Here is a 21402-nt window from a genome sequence, read left to right as displayed (position 1 = left end):
AATGGTCCTGGCGCAATAACATTCTCATGGAGCTTCAGCGGTGGGAAGGAGCCAATCATTTAGACGAATTTCACAATCATTTAGAATCTGTGGGTCGCAACCCCTTTGGCGGATGAACGACCCTTTCACAGGGGTCACCGAAGACCATCCTGCATATCAGATATTTACATTATGATTCATAACAGTAGCAAATAATTTTATGGTTGGGTCACAACATGAGGAACTGTATTTAAAGGGCCAGAAGGTTGAGAACCACTGAGAAGAGAGTCACCCCTGTTGCCTAAATTAGCCAGTTTGGAGAGACCAGAAGGAACTTTCTCACAACCAGAAGCCTTGGGACTCCACAATCAGAATCTTGGTTTGAAATATCTACCCCGGTAGGAAACCAGGAACAACTCGACCACACCCAAGGTGGGGACATTAAAAAAAAAAAAAAAGAATTTGTTTCACCTATTCTTAGGCCTGGTCATCACCCCTGAGCCAATGGAAGGAGAGCAATTCCTTGGCCAATCATATGGCTCCGTAGCCTATTTCTTCCCAGTCCCAGCCGCCACTCATTAAGGACCCGCCAGGAAGACCTGGAGTGGTGAGTCAGCGGAGAGACTGCCCTGCAGTCTCTCTTTTATCTGCTTTGTCACTTCAAGTCTTTGCCTTCTCCCCCTTTGTCCTGCCTCTTTTCTTGACCATCCAGACAGCAGTCCTTGTGACCTTAACCAGGGCCCTGGATTTTGACTCTAACACGTGAAATTTTGGTTGAAAGACTCCTGCCATGATGGTGTTCACCCTTTATTGGGACGCTCTATTCAAGTACCATAGCTTGGCCCTGGCCCAGTAGTTCAGTTGCTTAGAGCATTGTCCCAATACCCCAAGGTTGCTGGTTCTATCCCCGATCAGGGCACATACAAGAATCAACCAGTGAACACATAAATAAGTGGAACAACAAATTGAGATCTCTCGATCTCTCTCTAAGATCAATTTTTTAAAAAATTAAATAGCCGTGGCCAGAGGGCTCAGTTTGTTGGAGCATTGTTTCATGTACCAAAAGGTGATGGGTTTGATTCCCAGTTAGGGCACACACCTGGATTTTGGGTTCCATCCATCCCAGTTGGTTACGTACTGGAGGCAATTGATTGATGTTTCTTTCTCACATGGATCTCTCTCTCTCTCTCTCTCTCTCTCTCTCTCTCTCTCTCTCTGCCTTCCTCTCTCTCTAAAAAATCTCAGGTGAGGATAAAAAAAATTATTTTTCCCCCCATGCTTGTGTCCAAGACCTGACACTGAAAGCCACCATCAGGTGGTCAGTGTGTTGGCAGTGGGGCTGCTGTAGCACTGGAATGGAACACGTTAGCCACAGCACAGCCAACAGGTCATGAACAGTGCTTAAAAATATATTTTTTAATAACATAAAATGCCATGCTCCAACACTGGCTCAGCCAGGCTCCTCCTACTCCACTTAACTGGCGTTTTTCTCTACTCTAAACTGGTAGACCAGATGAACTGTGTGTGCCTGTACGTTCCTTATTAGCTCAGCCTACAACCAGTGGGAAGAGTGGGGGGTCTCGAATACACAGGAAGACATTCATGCACAAAAGGCATCATGAGGATGGGAGACTGTGGAGCTTAGGGCTGAGTTTTCTTTTTTTAATTAGATTCATACCTGTTGAGACAAACAGGAGAACAGAGATGAGGTCCAGAGAATAATGTGGATAATTTGGAACTGCTCTGAATTTTACACAGGTTTCATTTAGTCCTCGTTCCTGGTAATTCTCTCTCTCTCTGAAGACTGTGATCTCTGTCCGGGTCAAGATGGCATCATCTTTCTTTTCTGAATTTGGCCTTCTGTGGTACCTGAAGGAGCTCAGCAGGAATGAGTTTAACATTTTTAAGGAGAAGCTCAAGCAAGAAACTCTGCACCTGGGACTCCAGCAGATCCCCTGGGCTAACGTGAAGAAGGCAACCCGGGAAGTCCTGGCGACCCTGCTGGTCAAGCATTATAAGGAAACACAAGCCTGGGATGTGACCTTCACCATCTTCCAGAAGATCAACCGGGAGGACCTCTGCCAGAAGGCCAAGAAGGAGTGTACAGGTGAGGCAGTCCGGGGTTGGGGCACGGGGACAAGGCTTCTCATCTCAAGGATCCTGTCATAATTTTGATAAATGGTCTCCATCTATCATCTCCATCTAATGGTCTCCACAGCAGGCTCAGCAAGTACTAGGGGATCGTGTCATCCACAGAAGACAGTGGTTCCATGTGGTAAATGTGGTTGGGTACCATGTCTTCACCTGAATTGCATGTCTGAGTTACCAATAATTTTGTTATTTTTATTTATTTATTTTTAATTCTCACTCGAGGATATTTTTTCCATTGCTTTTTTTATTAGTATTGATTTCAGAAAGGAAGAGAGAGGAAGAGGGAGATGCAAACATCAAAGATGAGAAAGAATCATTGTATCAGCTGCCTCCTGCATAACCCACACTGGGAATTGAGCCTGCAACCCGGACATGTGCCCTCGACTGGAATCGAACCTGGGACCCTTCAGTCCCCAGTCCAACGCTCTATCCACTAAGCCAAACCGGCTAGGGCTCCATTGCTTTTTAGAGAGAGTGGAAGGGGAATGGAAGGGAGAGAGAGAAACATCAATTGGTGGCCTCTCGCACACACCCTGACCAGGGCCAGGGCTCGAACCTGCAACACAGGCACGTTCCCTTGACCAGGAATTGAACCTGAGACCCTTCAGTGCATAGGCTGACACTCTAACCACTGCTCACACCAACCAGGGCTGGGTTACTGATTATTTATCCTTGCATCCAAGCCAGAAACTCTAAGGTGAAGTTGTATCACAACAACTACGAACTTTATAGTTCAGCAAAAATCATAGTTAACATATTTTGTGGATCACACACTGAGCTAAGGTTAACTTGGTGTCATTGTGTATTTATCCAAAGCAGCTATGGAATGCCAGTATTCAATAAGATTTCTAAGTCACTGTCCTGTATGGATGCATTTTAATCTTTAACAAGCAAATGTTCATGTCAGAGAAGCTATGGCCTACATGCAATATAGCCTTAAGGGCCAATTTTTTAAAAGGGAAGATTGTATTTTGTTCTATCAAGAGTGGCTCAGTTGGTTGAAGCATCATACAGTACACCAAAAGGTTGTGAGTTTGATCCCTGGTCAGGGCACGCATGGGAGGCAACAGATCTATGTTTCTCTCTTACTCTGCACCCCCTTCCTCTCTCTCTCAAAATCAACAATCATATTCTGGGGTAAGGATTATATTGAAAAAATATTTGACCATTTTTCAACATGATAGCCCCAATAGTAACACCTGCCAGGCTCTCTGATCACCATGACGACCATTGGCATTTGTGTATGGATCATGTTCACATAGAATGCAATTATCTCAGCAGCTTCATTATATCCTCACAGTAGCCCTATTGGAGCATTTAAATATTGGAATGCAGCCCAGCTGGTGCTGCTCAGTGGTTGAGCATCAACCTATGAACCAGGAGGTCATGGTTCAATTCCCAGTCAGGGCACATGCCCCAGTTGCAGGCTTGATCCCCAGGATGGGGCATGCAGGAGGCAGCCAACTGATGATGCTCTCTCATCATTGATGATGTTTCTATCTCTTCCTTCCTCTCCCTTCCTCTCTCTCTCTCTCAAATAAAACAAGAAGTTTAAAAAATATTGGAATGCATGCCATCTTGCTATAATAACAGTTGGGATATTATGTTGACTTTTCTATTGTGGTACCTGAATAGTTGCACACAATACTACAATAGTTTCAGGTAGTGGCAAAGCAGCTGTAGACAACATATAAGAAAAGAGCATGACTGAGTCACAGTGACTTTTTTTTTTTTTTTACAACACAGACTGTTGACCAGCTCTGGTGGTGGGCCACAGTTTTCTTCAGATCCCTGAGAAGACGCAGTGAGAGGGAAAAATGGCAGGGCCAATGCCAACGTCTGTACTGGGGTTTTCACTCAAACATGTGTGTTTTGTCTTATTTTCTCGGGCTCACGGACTCAGGATACACGAAGACGTATCGCGCTCACGTCAAGGAGAAATTCAGCGAGGCGTGGTTCTGAGACCCTGTCATGCATTGTTATGGACACGTTGACAAGGAGCTCACCCAGAAAGAGCGCAAATGCCTGGAGTCTCTTTTTGCTCCCAAGGAGCCCAGGAGACGCACGGCGATCCTTACAGGGGCTCAGGGGGTCGGGAAGACCACTTTCCTGGCAAAGCTGATGCTGGCCTGGGCAGAGGACAAGCTCTACCAGCAGAAGTTCTCCTACGTATTCTACCTCTGCTGCCGGGAGGTGAGGCAGGTGACCGCGACCAGCTTGGCCGCCTTGATCTGTAGAGACTGGTCCGACTCCCTCGCCCCCATCGTGGAGATCACCTCCGAACCGGAGAGGCTCCTGTTCATCCTCGACGGCTTTGAAGAGCTGGTGTATGACTTGAATGAGCCCGAGTCGGATCTGTGCAGCGATTGGATGGCTCAGCGGCCCATCCAGGTGATCCTGAGCAGCCTGCTGAGGAAGAAGATGCTCCCGGAGTCCTCCCTGCTCGTGGCCACGGTGCCAGGGTACACACGGTTCATCAAGGACAGGCTGGGGCATCCAGTGATCCAAAGGCTCCTGGGATTCACGGAGGACGAGATGCTGCTGAGTTTCAGCTACATGTTCCGGAACGGGTGGAGGGGCGTCAACGCCTTCCATTTCATCAGAAGCAACAAGCAGCTGTTTTCCATGTGCCAGATCCCCGTCCTGTGCTGGGCCGCGTGCACTTGTCTGAAGCAGGAGATGGAACGAGGGGAAGACCTGGCGATGACCTGCCGGCGGACCGTCTCGCTGTATTCCTCGTTTGTCTTGAACCTGTTCACGCCCAAGGGGGCTCGCTGTCCGGATGAGCAAAGCCGAGTCCGGCTGAAGGGCTTGTGTTCCCTGGCTGCCGAGGGCATGTGGAGCAACACGTTTGTGTTTGGGGAGGAGGATCTCCGGAGAAACGGGTTGGCGGACTCTGACATCCCTGCACTGCTGGGCATCAAGGCCCTTGGCAAGGGCGGGGGCACCAGGAACGCTTCCTACACGTTCCTCCACTTGTGCATCCAGGAGGTCTGCGCCGCCCTGTTCTACTTCATCAAGAGCCACACCGACCACCCGGGCCCGGCGGTGGGCTGTGCCGAGGCTGTGCTGGCGACCCATTTGAAGAGAACCAAGGCCCAGTGGATCTTTCTGCCTTCTTTCCTGTTTGGCCTTTTGAACGAAAAGGAACAGCGGAAGCTGGGTGCCTTCTTTGGCGCCCACCTGTGCCAGGAGGAGGTACGGCGGCGGGCAGTTGAGCAGCACCTACGGGGGTCAGCCAGAGTGAGCGCCTTCGGGGGCAGCTGAATTTCCTGACGTTGTGTTACTGTCTGTTCGAGATGGAGGACGAGGCCTTCGTGCGGTGGGCGGTGGACCTGTTCCAAGAGGTGTCCTTGTTGCTCACCGACCCGACAGACTTGATGGTCCTTGCCTACTGCTTGACACGCTGTTCAGCCTTGAGGAAACTTGACTTTTCCATCCAAAATGTCTTCGTAGACACCTCCATGTGAGTCCATTCAGTGACTTTCTTTCTGTTGCCTTTTTAGCATCTGTCCGTATTCCCGAGTGGGTTTCACTCCCGGCATTTTTCATAGAGGATTGGGGTTGGGGACCTCACCTTTTTCTGTCAAACAGACCTCAGCTCACATCCTGGCTGCACTCCTTAGGAAACAGGCGACCTTGTCCGCAGGCTCAGTGTGAGTGTAGGTGTCTTGCTAGGGTGGTCTTTCTCTGTTGAAGTTGCCTCGTTGTAAAAAGGGCAACAGTGTGAACTGCCGTATTGGGAGGCGCTAGGAAGACCGAATAGGAGAGGCTGTGCAGTGTCTTCCTACACATTCTCGAGTATTTGCTGATAGGTCCTCAAATTAATTCTCATACCGTTTCCATAGGACCACACTCTTTCTTGACTTCCCAGCTAACAATTACCTTTTATTTATTTTTTTAAATATGTTTTTATTTATTTCAGAGAGGAAGGGAGAGATAGAAACATCAATGATGACAGAGAATCATTGATTGGCTGCCTCCTGCATGCCCCCTACTGGGGATTGAGCCCACAACCCCGGTATGTGCCCTTGACTGGAATCAAACCTGGGACCCTTCAGTCCCCAGGTCGATGCTCTATCCACTGACCCAAACCAGTTAGGGCGCAATTACCTTTTAAATGGATTTTGAACAATCTTCCAAATGTTAACTTACTTTAATAAAAATCATATAAGAGAGATTCTCTCCCTCCACTTTTTAAATTTATTTTTATTGTTGATAGTATTACAGATATTTCTCATTTTCCATTTTCCTCCCCTTCAACCTCCTCCTCCCAGCCCATATCTGCTCCCCATGTTTTCACTACCCTATTGCCCATGTCCATGCATCTAAGTATATAAGTTCTTTGATTTATTTCTTCTCATCCCCCGAGATAGATGGCTCTTAATTATCATGTTACAAGCAAGGAAACTGAGGCAATGATATCTCGAAAGCCGTCCAAGTGAGGAAGTGGTCGAGGCTCGGTGTGAGCCTAGGTGTCTTGCTAGAGGTTCATTTAACACCTATGCTTTACGGCTCCAGCTTTCCCTATCGAATTCCCGGCAGATACACCAAAGTTCTTCAGTCTGGCACTATTGACATTTGTGGATGGGCAGACGGTGTTCTGTTCATTCTAGTATGTTAAGGAGCACCCCTGGTTTCTGCCCACTGGATTCCAGAAGCACCCCTCTCCCCAAGTGGGAGCAACCACAGATGTCCCCAGACATTGCCCAACAGCCCCTGGGGACAACATGAACCCTGGTTGAGAATCATGAATATAGGATGAGCTGACCTGACCATGGGTGAGTCTGCTCTGAGTCAGATGCCCTGTGTCTGGGAAGATCACTCATGATGCTTCTATGTTATGAACGGCTTGGAGTCGTTCCTAGCCTGGTCATAGGTCACTGCTCTACCACTGAGAACTTTTCCTGTCTCCTTCCTTCCAGGACAGGTTACCAGTTACTCTATTGGAATGACATCTGCTCCGTGCTCACAGCAAATGAGAACCTCGGAGAACTCCGAGTGAGTGACAGTAACCTCCCCGGGCAGGCCCTCGTAACACTGAGCAATCATCTGAAGCACCCCAGGTGTCGCCTTCAGAAGCTTAAGTAAGTTGGAGGCCCGCCTGGACCTGAGTCTGCTGTGGAGATCAATGAGCCTCACTTCTAGCTTTTGGGGCGACCTGGAGATTTACAGCCTAGAGCAGAGTCTCACATCCCATGTCTCTAGCTGTGTAGCCTCTACCCATACTCACCACATTGAAATGGGCTGCTCAAGGTCACAAAGCTAACAGAGGGCAGGGCTGGGTTCTGAACTCGGAGCTGATTGCACAGAGCCCCTGCTGGTAGCTACTGTGTCTGCTCCTTCCTGAAAGGCTTCAGGAGCATTGGGCCAACCCATATCTGAGGGCCAGTGGGGTGGCAGGCTTTGTGCTGAATACCACAAAATGAAGGGAGCTTAGGAGTTACGGTCCTGACCTCCAGGAATATATGGTCACGTGTGGCTTGGTTGGTTTCTGTGTTCCCCACCATAAAATGTGTAGATCCTCTTCCGTGGGAGGTGGGTATGAAAGAAGCAAGTGGATCTGAGATTCTGGTGGTCTGGAAAGCCTTTCTAGTCTAGGATTTTAGATTCTCCTCTGCCACGATGTGAAGAGTAAGGATTCCAGAGAGAGGAATATGCAAGAGCGATATTAGTCTGAGAATTGGTGTGGGAGCAATATCTAGGTGCCCCCCACCAAAGTGTGCTCCCCTTGCCCTAGCGTGCTGTTGTCTTTCAGCCAAAGGCTGAATAAAAGGGTAATATGCAAATTGACAGAATGGTGGAACAACCAGTCACTATGATGCACACTGACCACCAGGGGGCAGACACTCACTGCAGGAGCTGCACCCTGGTGGTCAGTGCACTCCCACAGGGGGAGCACTGCTCAGCCAGAAGCTGGGCTGACAGCTGGCGAGCACAGCGGTGGTGGCGGCAGTCGGACATCCCCCGAGGGCTCCTGGACTGCAAAAAGTCACAGGCTGTGCTGAGGGATCCCCCCTGCCCCCAAGTGCACGAAGGTTGTGCACTGGGCCCCTAGTATAAATATATTTTTATTGATTTCAGAGAGGAAGGGAGAGAGATAGAAACAGCAATAATGAGAGAGAATCACCTATCAGCTGGCTCTTACACACCCCCTATTGGAGATCAGGCCTGCAAAACAGCATGTACTCTGAGCAGGAATTGAGCTGTCACCTCCTGGTTCATAGGTCACTGCTCTACCACTGAGCCACACTGGCTGGGTGAGAGCTATTGTCTTAAAGGAACCCTCCTCCCAAACAGTCAGTAACATCTTCATTGAATCATTGCATGAGGAAAAAAAGCAACTTGTTTTTGTTAATTCGCTTACACTTGGGAGTTTGTAACAGTGGATAATATTACATCACAGGTGAGAATCAGCAGGTGCTCAAGCCGTCTTCTCAGGTTTTGTTGAATAGAAACCTAACCAAACCTTCTTTTTTTTCTGCAGGATGAATAATGTTTCCTTCTCCGCTGAAAGCTGGTTTTTCTTTGAGGTGTTCACTCAGAGCCCGGTTTTAAAACACCTGGATCTCAGTGACACAAGAATCTCCCATGATGACTTCAAGTTGCTGTGTAATGCCTTGAACAATCCCGCGTGCAACATAGAGAAGTTACTGTAGGTCTCCAAGCTCACCAGCCTCATACATTTTTCCTACCTGTCTACTTTCATCCTCTTTTCTATTCTTCGTAGACAAGCTTACCTTTCCGTGAACTTGAGCGTTAAATTGGGGAGTTCAAGTTTCAAAATTGGTACAACCACTTTGGAAAACCATTTGCCTCTCTTTGGCTTTCGTGGGTTCTGACATCTTGTGTAACCTAGCAATCTCACATTGAGGTGTACATCCAACACAGCTGTATGCATAAGTTTGCCAAAAGATAGGACCTACAATATTCATGATGATGATTCATGATATCTGAAAAATGGAAATACCTACTAATAGTCAGTTAGGTAAGAGATCAACCAAAGGACTTGTATGCATGCATATAAGCATAACCAATGGACATAAGACACTAGGGGTAGGGGAGGCCAGGGGATTGTCAAGGGCGGGGGGGAAAAAAGGAGACATATGTAATACTTTTTGTAATACTTTAAGCAATAAAACAATAAAAAAGAGAGAGAGACCTGTCGTTATAGACTCCCTTCCTGAGAGTGAACAATCTATAATGATAGCAACAAATTTGGATGAATCTCACAGGTCTCATGGATGGAAATGAGACACACTGAAGAGTACTAGTAAATATATCATATGATTTTATTTATATAAAGTTCACAGATGGGCAAGACCATGGTGTTAGAGGTGAGGATAAGTGACAGGGGTGATGGACACGATGTGTTTCTGGACCTGAATGCTAGTAATGCAGGTCTTTGCAATTCAGGACAATTCAGGGTGAATAAGTACATCCTAAGTGGGGTTCAGGAGTTGGAGGGGTGGAATTAGAGGAACAGCAAACATAGCCAATACCTTGAAGAATAACACCTGATAGAGGTCAAGCAACTCAACATGGCCCCTGTGGCTGACCCACATGGATTTAGGAACAGGCAGAAGCCTTGTTGATCACGTGATGTCTTGGGGGCTTTTCATTGGGGAACTTGACGCAGTGTATGAACAGTAACTTCATGTGTATGTGTCTCAAGTTTAGAGGATCGGTGATGGGTTTCAGGGTGAGACTCAAGCAGAGCAAACATGGGCTTCCTGACTCTGATAAGACTAGCCAGAGGGGTGAATCGGGGACATAGAAGCTGATGGGATCTGACATTTCCTCCTCCCCACAGGCTGGTGGGGTGTGGCCTCTTAGCGGATGATTGTGAAGGATTCAAGGAGGTCCTGATGAGGAACACAAAGCTGAAGATTCTGGACTTATCCTACAACTGCTTGGGCAATGGGTTGTCCCTCTTGTGTGAAGCCCTGTGCCTCCCAGCTTGTGCTCTGCAGGGCTTGGGGTAAGTGACTCTTGGGAGTGCCCACTGTTGAACACCATGGCCTACTGTCTAAAATCTATCCACTGATGGAGGCATCACTAGCTCGCAACCTCTGCTCCATATTTCGCTGTACCTTACAATTGTCCAAAGTAAACATGCATCCCTTGGAAAGCCATGAACTATCGTGGTATTGCGCTAAGCGAAACGAGTCAGGCAGCGAGAGACAAATACTATATGATTTCATGGGTATACGGGACCTAAAGAACAAAAATACACAAGCAGAACAGACTCGTAGATGCAGAGAATAAACAGATGGTTGCCAGAGGGGAGGAGGGTTGGGGGACTAGGTGATAAAGGTGAAGTGATTAAGAAGTACAAATTGGGCCCTGGCCAGGTGGCTTGGTTGGTTGGAGTGTTCGCCCATGCACTGCAAGATTGTGGGTTCAATTCTAGTCAGGGCATGTACAGGAGGCAACTGATTGATGTTTCTCTTTCACATCAATGTTTTTTTTTCTCTCTCTCTCCCTTCCTCACTCTAAAATCAATAAAAACATATCCCTGGGTGAGGATTTAAAATTAAAAAAGAACAGTCGTGGGGATGTAAAGTATAGCCTGGGCAATATAGTCAATAATATTGTAATAACTTTGCATGGTGCCAATTGGATACTAGATTTATTGTGGGTGATCACTTCCTAAGTTATATAAATGTCTAATCATGGAGTGTACTAGTACACCTGAAATGAATACAATATTGTATGTCAACTGTAATTGAAAAATAAAAAGGGGGGAGGAGTTGGAGACATCTGTAACACTGTCGTCAATAAATTTTTAAATAATTACAGAGAAAGAATAGCAGAATTGAAAAAGTTACAGATTTTACACATAAGGTAATTCAATGCACATGACCAATCCATGAGGAAGCAGTATCTTGACCAAAGACAGAATCCAATGTAGAATGAGAATTAACTTCTACATGACTAGGTCAGCTTTATATTCTAATCTCTTTATCATGTAAGAGGCTAAAAAAGGGATGTATTTTCAGATAAGAGAGAAGTTCATATATATATATATACAGGGTGTCCCAAAAAGTGTACACACACCTTGAATGATTATAAAGCTAGTGTTTATTAATATACAGTTCATTTTTTAAATTTAAATGAATTGCCCTAGCTGGTTTGGCTCAGTGTATAGAGCATCAGCGCTCAAACTGAAGGGTCCCAAGTTCGATTCTGGTCAAGAGCACATACCTTGGTTGCAGGCTCTATCCCCAGCCCTGGTCTGGGCGGATGCGGGAAGCAACCAATCGATGTCTTTCTCACACTAATGTTTCTCTCTGTGTCTCCCCACCTCCCTTCCACTCTCTCCAAAAATCAATGGGAAAATATCCTTGGGTGAAGATTAACAAAAAAAAATTTAAGGAATCTACAGAAATGAATATATATATATATATATATATATATATATATATATATATATATATATATATTTTTTTTTTTTTTTTGCCAGTGCCTGTTTTCAAACTGATGCCTGTTCTGGTCTAGGCATTGCTGATAACACAAAGCAATAGAATCACAAACATCAAGAATCTGTCGGTTTGGTTTTTGTGTATTGTCAACTGTTGCTGGTTTTGTACCATAAACTTTATCTTTTATGCTTCCCCATTTAAAAAAAAGTCCAGTGGCACTTTAGGGTACATTTTCTTTGTTCAAAGCTTAGTCTGGCTTCACCAATGATTTCAAATCAGTTAAACCTGAAAAGGATTGAAAATCACATGAGTTATCAGTGTTAAAGTGTGTATACATTTTTGGGGGGGACACCCTGTATAGGATGATAAGAATACTCTAAATATGGAGTCCTTTCCTTCCTTTTCTCCCACATATTTGTCCCTACAGGTTAGTTGACTGCCGCCTCAGGGAGCCTTGCTGGGAACACCTCCGTGACGTTGTCCTGGGTAACAGGAACTTGACCCACCTAGACCTTGGCATAAATGACCTGAAAGACAAAGACTTGAACCTTCTCAGTGAGGCCTTGAAACAGCCATCCTGCTACCTGAAGTCACTAAGGTAAGTGTTTTGGAGGCTTCCCTGAAAGGCCAAGCCTCCTTCTCAGGGGTTTGGGTTCTTGGGGAGGCACTCAGAAATGAAGAAAGTCAAAGGGTCCGGGACTGAGATGAAGCTGAGAAGGTGAAAAATGACTTGATTCAGATTATTGGAGAGGTGTTCAGGTGAACCAACCCATACCTTGACTCTATGGTATGGATTTAATGTGTGGTAACTGGTCCTTCGCCAGGGTATATACATAAGGGCTGAGAGAGAGAAATTGGGACTGGGGCTGAGGGGCAGTTTTATGACTAGATGTTTTTGCCGTGTGTTGTACAAGATGTATAAGTTTTGCCAGCTGGAGAAGGAGAGCTGAAATTTCAGGTACAAGAGTTAAACATGGGGATGGGAGACCTGATATGTAGGTGGGAATTGACATGGATAAAATCGGGGATACTTGAGGAAGGAATAAGGACAGCAAAAGAGTAAGGGGAAAGCAGAGAATGAAAAGACTTCATTTCATGTTATAAAACTGAGAAATATTTGAATAACCAGTGGTGGTGGTGGTGGTGGTGTTTTGGGGTTACCCATTGGAATAGCATTTCATCATCAAATGCTGCTCCCTGAGAAATCAAGAGACTTGTGGGATTAGGCAGAATCATTTTACCTAATCTCTCAAGAAATTTTTGTATTCCTTGCTTGAAGGATGTGTTGAATAAGGTGAGAAAATGGTCAGGGCATTCTTGATCTCATAATGGTGGGTTAGGTTATCTGGTTCAATCCTTGATCTGCAAGATACTAAAAAATATCCTATATAATAAAACCCTAATATGCAAACCAACCAAACAGCAGAATGACCGGTCGTTATGACGTGCACTGACCACCAGGGGGCAGACGCTGAATGCAAGATTTGCCCCATGGTGGTCAGTGCACTCCCACAGGGGAGCACTGCTCAGCCAGAAGCTGGGCTGATGGCTAGTGAGCACAGCAGAGGTGGCAAGAGCCTCTCCCACCTCTGCGGCAATGCTAAGGACCCCTCGGGGGATGTCTGACTGCCGGCTTTGTCCCACCCCACACAGGCTTAAGCCGGCAGTAGGCCATCCCCTGAGGGGTCCCAGACTGTGAGAGGGCACAGGCCAGGTGAACCCCACCCCCACCCCCAGTGCAGGGATGTTGTGCACCTGGCCTCTAGTCACATATAATATTTTGAAATATTAAAAACATTCGGAAGCTGATGTAGAAGTAGTCTTTGTAGACTAAATGCAGACCACTTGAGGTTATCCAAAAATCCTTGAGATATGTATTTATTCAGAATATGTATTTTATACATTTTATAACATATAAATTATATATAAAATATAATACATTAATATTTAAAAATATTAAACTAGGCAACTGGAAAAAACAAGTACACATCTTCCATGGAGGTAGATAATAGGATAACATCATCTTTGGCATAAATTTATTCCTAAAACGATCTTTCAAGGTCAATAAAACCACACATAGTGAAAATGACCTGAAACACAGGAAGTACAGCACTATGAGCAAACACACCTACCAAACTCCAGAAATTGGAGCAATCAGCCTTATTATCTAAAAAACCATCATGCTTACTTTGTTTAAAGGAAAAGAATAAGTTTAAATATATTAAGAAAAGGAAACCATCAACTGAAATAAAATTGGCAAATTGAGAAAACAAATAAAATGAAATATCTAGAAATGATCAGTATAACTGATATCAAAACTTACTAGATGGGTCGAACAGTAGATTCGATACAATTAAAGAGAGAATTAGTAAAATGGAAGCTAGAAAGTGTTTATCCAGAGGCAGCATGAAGAAAGAAAAAGAGGCAAAGAGAGAAGAGATTATGAGAAATAAAGCAAGAAAGTATGGCACATTTAATAGGAATCCTAGAAAGAGAAAGTATTTAAAGAATTAATGGCTAAAATTTTTCCGTAACTGGAGAAAGACTCCAATCTACAGATTCAAGCATTCTTATTTTTTCCTAGTAGGATAAGTAAGGGAGAACCTGCAGAACATCAAATATAAGAATCTTAACATATCTGTGATGAGGTTGAGGGCTGGGAGGAGCCATATCTGTAGAAGGACAGAAAGACTTCAGTGAATAGTAACGATAGAATTAAGACGGCCCCTGTCTGTGTAGCTCAGTTGGTTGAAGCTTCCTCCTGATACGCCCAAGGTTGTGGGTTCAATCCCCAGTCAGGGTACATACAAGAGTCAACCAATGAATTCATAAATAAGTAGAACAACAAATCAATGTTTCTTTCTCTCCCTTCCTCTCTTTCCCTCTCTCTCTCTCTCTCTCTCTCTCTCTCTCTCTCTCTCTCAAATCAATGAATATATCCTTGAGTGAGGATTTTTTTTTTAAAAGTAGTAACCCGGAAAGTGGCATCACTACTGTTCTCTTGCAGTTTGTTCAACTGTTTCATAACTGCCAATGGCTGTCAGGACCTCGCCTCCATCCTCACGGGAAACCCAAACCTGAGAAATCTGCAAATCGGGCACAACAACATAGAAGATGACGGTGTGAGGCTGCTGTGCGAAGCTCTGCTGCATCCCAACTGCCACTTAGAGAATCTTGGGTGGGTACCTCTTCAATGGCATGGCTACATCTTGGTGGGGCGCCAAAGACTGAGGATTGATGGGCAGCAAGAGAGGGAAAAAATAAAATACCATTAGTGCACAGAGCAGTTAGCCGTCATGCTAAACTTACCTACTCCAAAACAGAGTCTTTTAAAAAATATATATATTTTTATTGCTTTCAGAGAGGAAGGGAGGGGGAGAGACAGATAAAAACATCAATGATGAGAGAGAATCATGGATGGGCCGCCTCCTGCACAGCCCACACTGGGATTGAGCCTGCAACCCACACATGTGCCCTGATCGGGAATCGAACCATGACCTCCTGGTTCATAGATTGAAGCTCAACCAGTGAGCCACCCGGGGCTCCTCTTCTTAAAAGGACACCCATCATGGTGGGTTAGAGCAGAACCTGATGGCCTCACTCTAACTTACCTGCCTCTGTGAAGACCCCGCCCCCACATGCAGTTATATTTCCGGGTGCTGTGGTCAGAGCACCCACCTATGGACTTCTGTAAGGACACAACCAGCATCTCAGGATCCCAGAGGACGAGAAATGTGCAAGGTGTCGGCCCAGAGCTCACCTCAGGTGGCCTCTACTGTGTCAGATTCGCCAAAGCCAGGCGATGCCCGCCCAGATGCAGGGGTGGCAACAGACTTCACCCCGAGTGGGGTGAGCTGCAAAGTCCCGTTGCCATGAGCCTGGGCTCAAAGAGGAACAGACGGGTGTGGCCGATTGTATAAACTACCCCAGAGCCCTAATCCGACGCCACAAACGCGGGACAGTTGGATGCAGTGCGCGCAGAGGCGAGGGGCGAGCCTGGGCCGCACGTCCAGCTCACCTGCCACCTCCTGCGCCTCCGCCTGCGGGACCCGGGCGCTTCTCACCGGGGGTCTGTTGCAGGCTGGACGCGTGCCGGTTGACCGGTGCCTGCTGTGTGGACCTCGCTTCTGTTCTCACCGGAAGCCGATGCCTGAAAGAACTCAACCTGGCTGGGAACCCCTTGGACCACCACGGGGTTCAGCTGCTGTGCGCCGCCCTGAGGCACCCGGAGTGCGGGCTGCAGACTCTGGGGTGAGTGGTGCCTGTGCTGCACCTGGGTGGGGTCGGGCCTGGAGCTGAGGGGAGGGGGGAGGGTGTGGAACCTCCACAGTCTAGTCTCACTGCGTTTAAATGCCAATGAGGCTTCCAGGCTGGGGGGCAGGGGTTGCAGGAGTGAAAGACTCACATCCCTTGCTGGGCGGAGCGCAGTGACCGGTGACCTGTGAGCGCCCAGTGAATGGTGGCACTGGTGTTGTGAGGGTACAAATCCTAATACAGCCCGGCCAGCATGGCTCAGTGGTTGAGCATCCATCTATGAACCAGGAGGTCAGTGTTCATTCCCGGTCAGGGCACATGCCCGGGTTCTGGGCTCCATCCCAGTTGGGGGCATGCAGGATGCAGCCCATGGATGTTTCTCTCTCTCTTTCTCCTTCTCTGAAATATATATATATATATATATATATATATATATATATATATATATATATATATATATATATATTATGATTAAGTTATTACATATGTGTCCTTATCCCCACATTACCCCCCATTCCCCCCACTCATTCCCTCACCCCCCTGTTGTCTGTGTCCATTGGTTAGGCCTATATGCTTGCATATAAGTCCTTTGGTTGATCTCTCCCTTTTACCCCCACCCTCCCCTACCTTCCCTCTGAGGTTTGACGGTCTGATTGATGCTTCTCTGTCTCTGGATCTGTTTTTTTGTTCATCAAAAAAATATATATTTTTTAAAGGACACAGAGAAGGCCCCTAACTGGTTTGGCTCGGTGGATAGAGCATCAGCCTGCGGACTGAAGGGTCCCAGGTTTGATTCCGCTCAAAGGCATGTACCTGGGTTGCGGGCACATCCCCAGAAGGGGGTGTGCAGGAGGCGGCTGATTGATGTTTCTCTCTCATCGATGTTTCTAACTCTCTATCCCTCTCCCTTCCTTTCTGTAAAAAATCAATAATATATATATTTTTTTTTAAAAAAAAAAGACACAGAGAAGGAAAGAAGCCCATGAGTTAAATAGAGCCCCTTCTCTACTTGCCAGGCTGAAGAAAGCTGAATTTGATGAGGAAACCCAGGAACTCCTGGTGGCCGAGGAAGAGAGAAACCCCTGCTTGACCATCACCCATCAGTAACGGGTCAGACCCAGGACCAGAGGGGCAGGCGTGGGCTTGCAAGCAACCTGGACTGTCAGACTCAACAGCAGCTTCCAAGGATAAGTATCGGGGTCCTCCCCCTCCACACACACACACACACACACGTGTACCTGCTCTGTGCCCAGGAGCCGCAAATTACTGACCCCGACTCTTCTGGGACCCCATTCAGGTGTGTTTTATAAATTGTGTATTATCGTGGGTTTTATTTGCCTTGTGACTTTGTGGCAAGCCATGGAGGGGCCTTCGAGGTAACTGCTCCTCCCTGTTTCACAATGACATGTTAAACCCTCAATAAAGTTTTGTATCTTAAATCATGTTGTAAATCCTTTTTTAAAAATTTTTATTGATTTCACGGAGAGAGAGGAACATTGATTTGTGGGCATTGGGCTTGTTGTTGCTTTTAAATACATTTTAATATATTTGTTATCGATTTCAGAAAGGAAGTAAGAGGGAGAGGGAGAAAAACATAATGATGAGAGAGAATCATTGATTGGCTGCCACTTCATGCCCCCCCCCCTTCCTGCCGCACACACACACACTGGGGATGGAGCCCACAACCTGGGCATGTGCCCTTGACCAGGAATCGAACCCTGACCTCCTGGTTCATAGGTCAACGCTCAACCACTGAGCCATGCTGGCCGGGCACACACTGCCTTTATAATTATTCAAAGTGTGTGTATACATTTTGGGACACCCTATATATCTATGGTATAGATAAAGATATATAGAGATAGATAGATCTATATCGATCTATCTACCCTGTGTTTTGACCTGTCACATACAATGGGAGTGTGCATATAAGTCCTTCATTTGAATGCTCTATTCCTCCACAATGACAGGCATTCAGGTGGTTTCTAATAATTGATGCTATAAATTCCACTAAATGGACAACCTTGCAAATGTCGTCTTGTACAGGAGTCTGAGACTTTAAGGTAGCTACTTAGACATACAAGGGTAGCACATGCCATTATGAAAGCAATGGAGAGAAGGATCAAAATAACTCTAGCCCTCACCTGGCATGTGTGGCTCAGTGGTTGAGCATCGACCTATGAACCAGGAGGTCACGGTTCGATTCCTGGTCAGGGCACATGCCCAGGTTGTGGGCTCAATCCCCAGCAGGTGGCATACAGGAGGCAGCCAATCAATGATTCTCATCATTGATGTTTCTCTCTCTCTCTCCCCATCTCCCTTCCTCTCTGAAATCAATAAAGATATTTTAAAATAATAATAAATAACTCTAGCCCTGGCTGGGTAGCTCAGTCGGTTAGAGCATCATCCTGATATGCCAAGATTGTGGGATCAATCCCTCGCCAGGTCATATATTAGTACAGGAATCAACCAATGAATGCATGAATAAGTGGAACAACAAATCAATGTTTCTCTCTCCTTCTTCCTCTCTCTCTCTCTCTCTCTCTCTCTCTCTCTCTCTCTCTCTCTCGGCTTGGATGAAAGAAGGTGAAGAGCATTTATGCATAACCTATAGACACAGACAATGGTCTGGTGATGGCCAGAAGAAAGGGGGGGGGTCTGGATGGAAGTGGGTAATGGAGACATTTGTAATAGTGACAACAATAAAAATAAAGTTAAAAAATAAATACTCTGACGGGAGGGAGGTGGGAGGTGGGTGGTGTGAGGGGTGCATACGGCCGTGAACTGAACTCTAATCCAGCAAGACACTAGCACACAATGCGTGGAATCCATGTGACACCTCAGTGGGCAGAGCTGTTGGTATCAGTGGAGGCGCAGTGGTGCAGAAAGGACCACCCCACCCCAAGCTGAAGGTGGATTTGTCCTCACACTGAGCCTTCAAATGCCACTCTCCCTGTCGCCAGGAAAGCTGTGTGGATCCCCTGAGAGCCAGGTGCACACACCCATGACGGGCATTCCCGTTCCGGAGGGTGTGTGTGTGTGGGGGGGTGCCTGGTGTTGTTGATCCCAGGGCCCCCAACTCACTTTGACATGACTAAGCCACGTCTTTGAAGCCATCTTCGAGTATTCTAAACATTTTTGAAATACTTTGACCTAATTTAAGGGACTCTGTGACAAATTCAAAAATTCTAGACCAACGGAAAATTCCAAAAACATGATGGGGATTAAGAGTGGTTGTAAATTGTCCTAACCGGTTTGGCTCAGCGGATAGAGCATTGGCCTGCAGACTCAAGGGTCCCGGGTTTGATTCTGGTAAGGGCATGTACCTTGGTTGCAGGCACATACCCAGTAGGGAGTGTGCAGGAGGCAGCTGATCGATGTTTCTCTCTCATCGATATTTCTAACTATTCCTCTCCCTTTCTCTCTGTAAAAAAAAATAATAAAATATATTTTTTAAAAAAAGAGTGGTTGTAAATAAATAAATAAAATATAGGGGGAAGAGAGAAGAAAATAAAATATAAAATAAATTTTAAAAATAGGGGGAAAAAGAGAAAAGAGTGGTTCTGGAAGTCCGTCTGCCTTATTTAATCACAGTACAATAATTATGAAATAATAATTACATCATTACCACAGCTCAGTCCATAGGAAATGAAGCTTTGGGTTTCCTCCATCTATTTTTATATGCTTTGCTTTATTGAATCTTTGCAACACACTCAAGAATTTCAAACATTACATCAAAGAAAGATCAAAAAAACCCCACACAAAAAAACAAAAAGCCAACATAGGCTCTTGGGGTCGAATACAGTATTTGATGAGGATTCTGGAGGTTGGGCGTTTAATATGCTGCCCACAACACTGGAAAAACAATAGAGGCGACAGCCCATTCATCCCACAAACAGTGGCGCCTGAACAATACATCGGTGAGGACCTCCTGGTGGTTGTGTTCCAGAACCTTCCACGGGAAAGCAGGGGCATCGCATCCTTGGTCACCACCACCATTTATCTTCAAGCTCATTGAAATCCCACTTACACAGGATTCTCAGAAAATGCCCCTTCTCCTGTAATTCCTGCAACTTCCCTTCTACAAGATGGTATAAGTCTTTCTCCAGCCTGCAAGAAAACAAGCCAAAAAAAAAAAATAGAGAATTAGAAGAGATGATTGGCTAAGGGGATAAATACAAAAGCTCACCTGTTTGTCCTCATTTGTTTATATACATATATTTTTTTATTGATTTTTTATTGAGGAAGGGAAAGGGAGAGCGAGATAGAAACATCAATGATGAGAGAATCATTGATCGGCTGCCTCCTGCATGGTTCCTACTGGGGATTGAGCCTGCAACCGAGGCATGTGCCCTTGACTGGAATGGAACCCATGACCCTCATGGGTTCAGTCCACGGGCCAATGCTCTATCCACTGAGCCAAACCAGCTAAAAATATATTTAAAAAAATAGCCGAAACCAGTTTGGCTCAGTGGATAGAGCGTCGGCCTGCGGACTGAGGGGTCCCAGGTTCGATTCCAGTCAAGGGCATGTACCTGGGTTGCGGGCACATCCCCAGTGGGAAATGTGCAGGAGGCAGCTGATCGATGTTTCTCTCTCATAGATGTTTCTAACTATCTCTCTCTCTCTTCTTCTCTGTAAAAGATCAATAAAATATAATAAATAAATAAATAAATAAATAAATAAATAAATAATACCTGAAGCAGGGAGGTATGGAACAGACTGACATACCTTGATGTGGGGTGGGGGGAGGAGGGAGGATGAAAAGAGATAAACCAAAGAACTTATATACTTATATGCATAGCCCATAAACATGGGCTATTGGGTACTGAAGACCTGGAGTGAATAGGGGAAGGAGGGGGGTAAGGAGGGAAGAACATGGGAGATATTTGTAATACTATCAACAATAAAAATATATTTTTTAAAAGTTAAAACAGATAAATAAACAGAATCTCTCTCTATAAAACCCTAATATGCAAATAGACCAAATGGTGGAATAACCGAACAACCGGTCACTATGATGTGTGCTGACCACCAGGGGGCGCACACACACACACGGAACATCGCGGGCATCATCCGCAGCGGGATGGTGGAGCAGGTGAGCGAGGGCCCCAGACCAAGGCAGGGAGCCAGTCACTGTCACCAGGCTAAGCCTTTGGTGGTTACTGAAAATTCTTTGCTCCCCTGTGCTGTGGTCCCACCGGGTCCCAATCTCTCAGTGCCATCAGTGGGTGCGAGCAGTGGCTGCTAGTCCCGATTCCCCCTGAGGGCTTCCCCACCTCCCCCTGTTCCTGAGTGTCAATCAGGGCAGCACTGGCCCTACTTGCACCCGCTGCTCGTGCGGGCCCCAATCATTCTGTGCCATCAGCGGGTGCAAGTGAGGCCAGCACCATCAGCATGTGGGAGCTGCGGCAGTGGGAGCGAGGCTGCCAGCAGAGAGGGGACCGGGGGCCACAGTGGTAGGGGCTGGGTGGGAGTGCAGAGGATGGGCTGAGACCCACCCCTGTACCCACCACAGCCTCACAGCCCATAGTTTCTTCAAGGTGCACAAATGTGTGCACTAGACCTAATATCTATTACCCAACCCTTCCCCACA

At 46.2% G+C, this 21402-nt stretch overlaps 2 protein-coding genes and 1 non-coding gene across 3 annotated transcripts in view; 1 reads left to right on the top strand and 2 right to left on the bottom strand.

The window, feature by feature from the left end:
• Positions 1-21402, bottom strand: part of LOC132216037 (popy Class I histocompatibility antigen, A-1 alpha chain-like) — a 296300-nt gene that overhangs the window by 55424 nt on the left and 219474 nt on the right. The window lies entirely within an intron of this gene.
• On the bottom strand, positions 1257-1382 carry LOC132217692 (small nucleolar RNA SNORA54). The gene has a single exon (XR_009448966.1). It is a non-coding gene; the product is annotated as a small nucleolar RNA SNORA54 (small nucleolar RNA).
• On the top strand, positions 1807-16916 carry NLRP4 (NLR family pyrin domain containing 4). Its single transcript, XM_059667178.1, is given in 10 exon segments — positions 1807-2086; positions 4034-5343; positions 5379-5596; positions 7056-7217; positions 8618-8785; positions 9944-10111; positions 11983-12153; positions 14563-14733; positions 15636-15806; positions 16826-16916. Coding segments are annotated over 10 exon segments (2910 nt in total).

Source organism: Myotis daubentonii, chromosome 15 (assembly GCF_963259705.1).
Source record: "Myotis daubentonii chromosome 15, mMyoDau2.1, whole genome shotgun sequence".
Lineage (NCBI taxonomy): Eukaryota > Metazoa > Chordata > Mammalia > Chiroptera > Vespertilionidae > Myotis > Myotis daubentonii.
The sequence above is the reverse complement of the archived record's forward strand: the minus strand, read 5'-3'. Positions and strand labels throughout refer to the sequence as shown.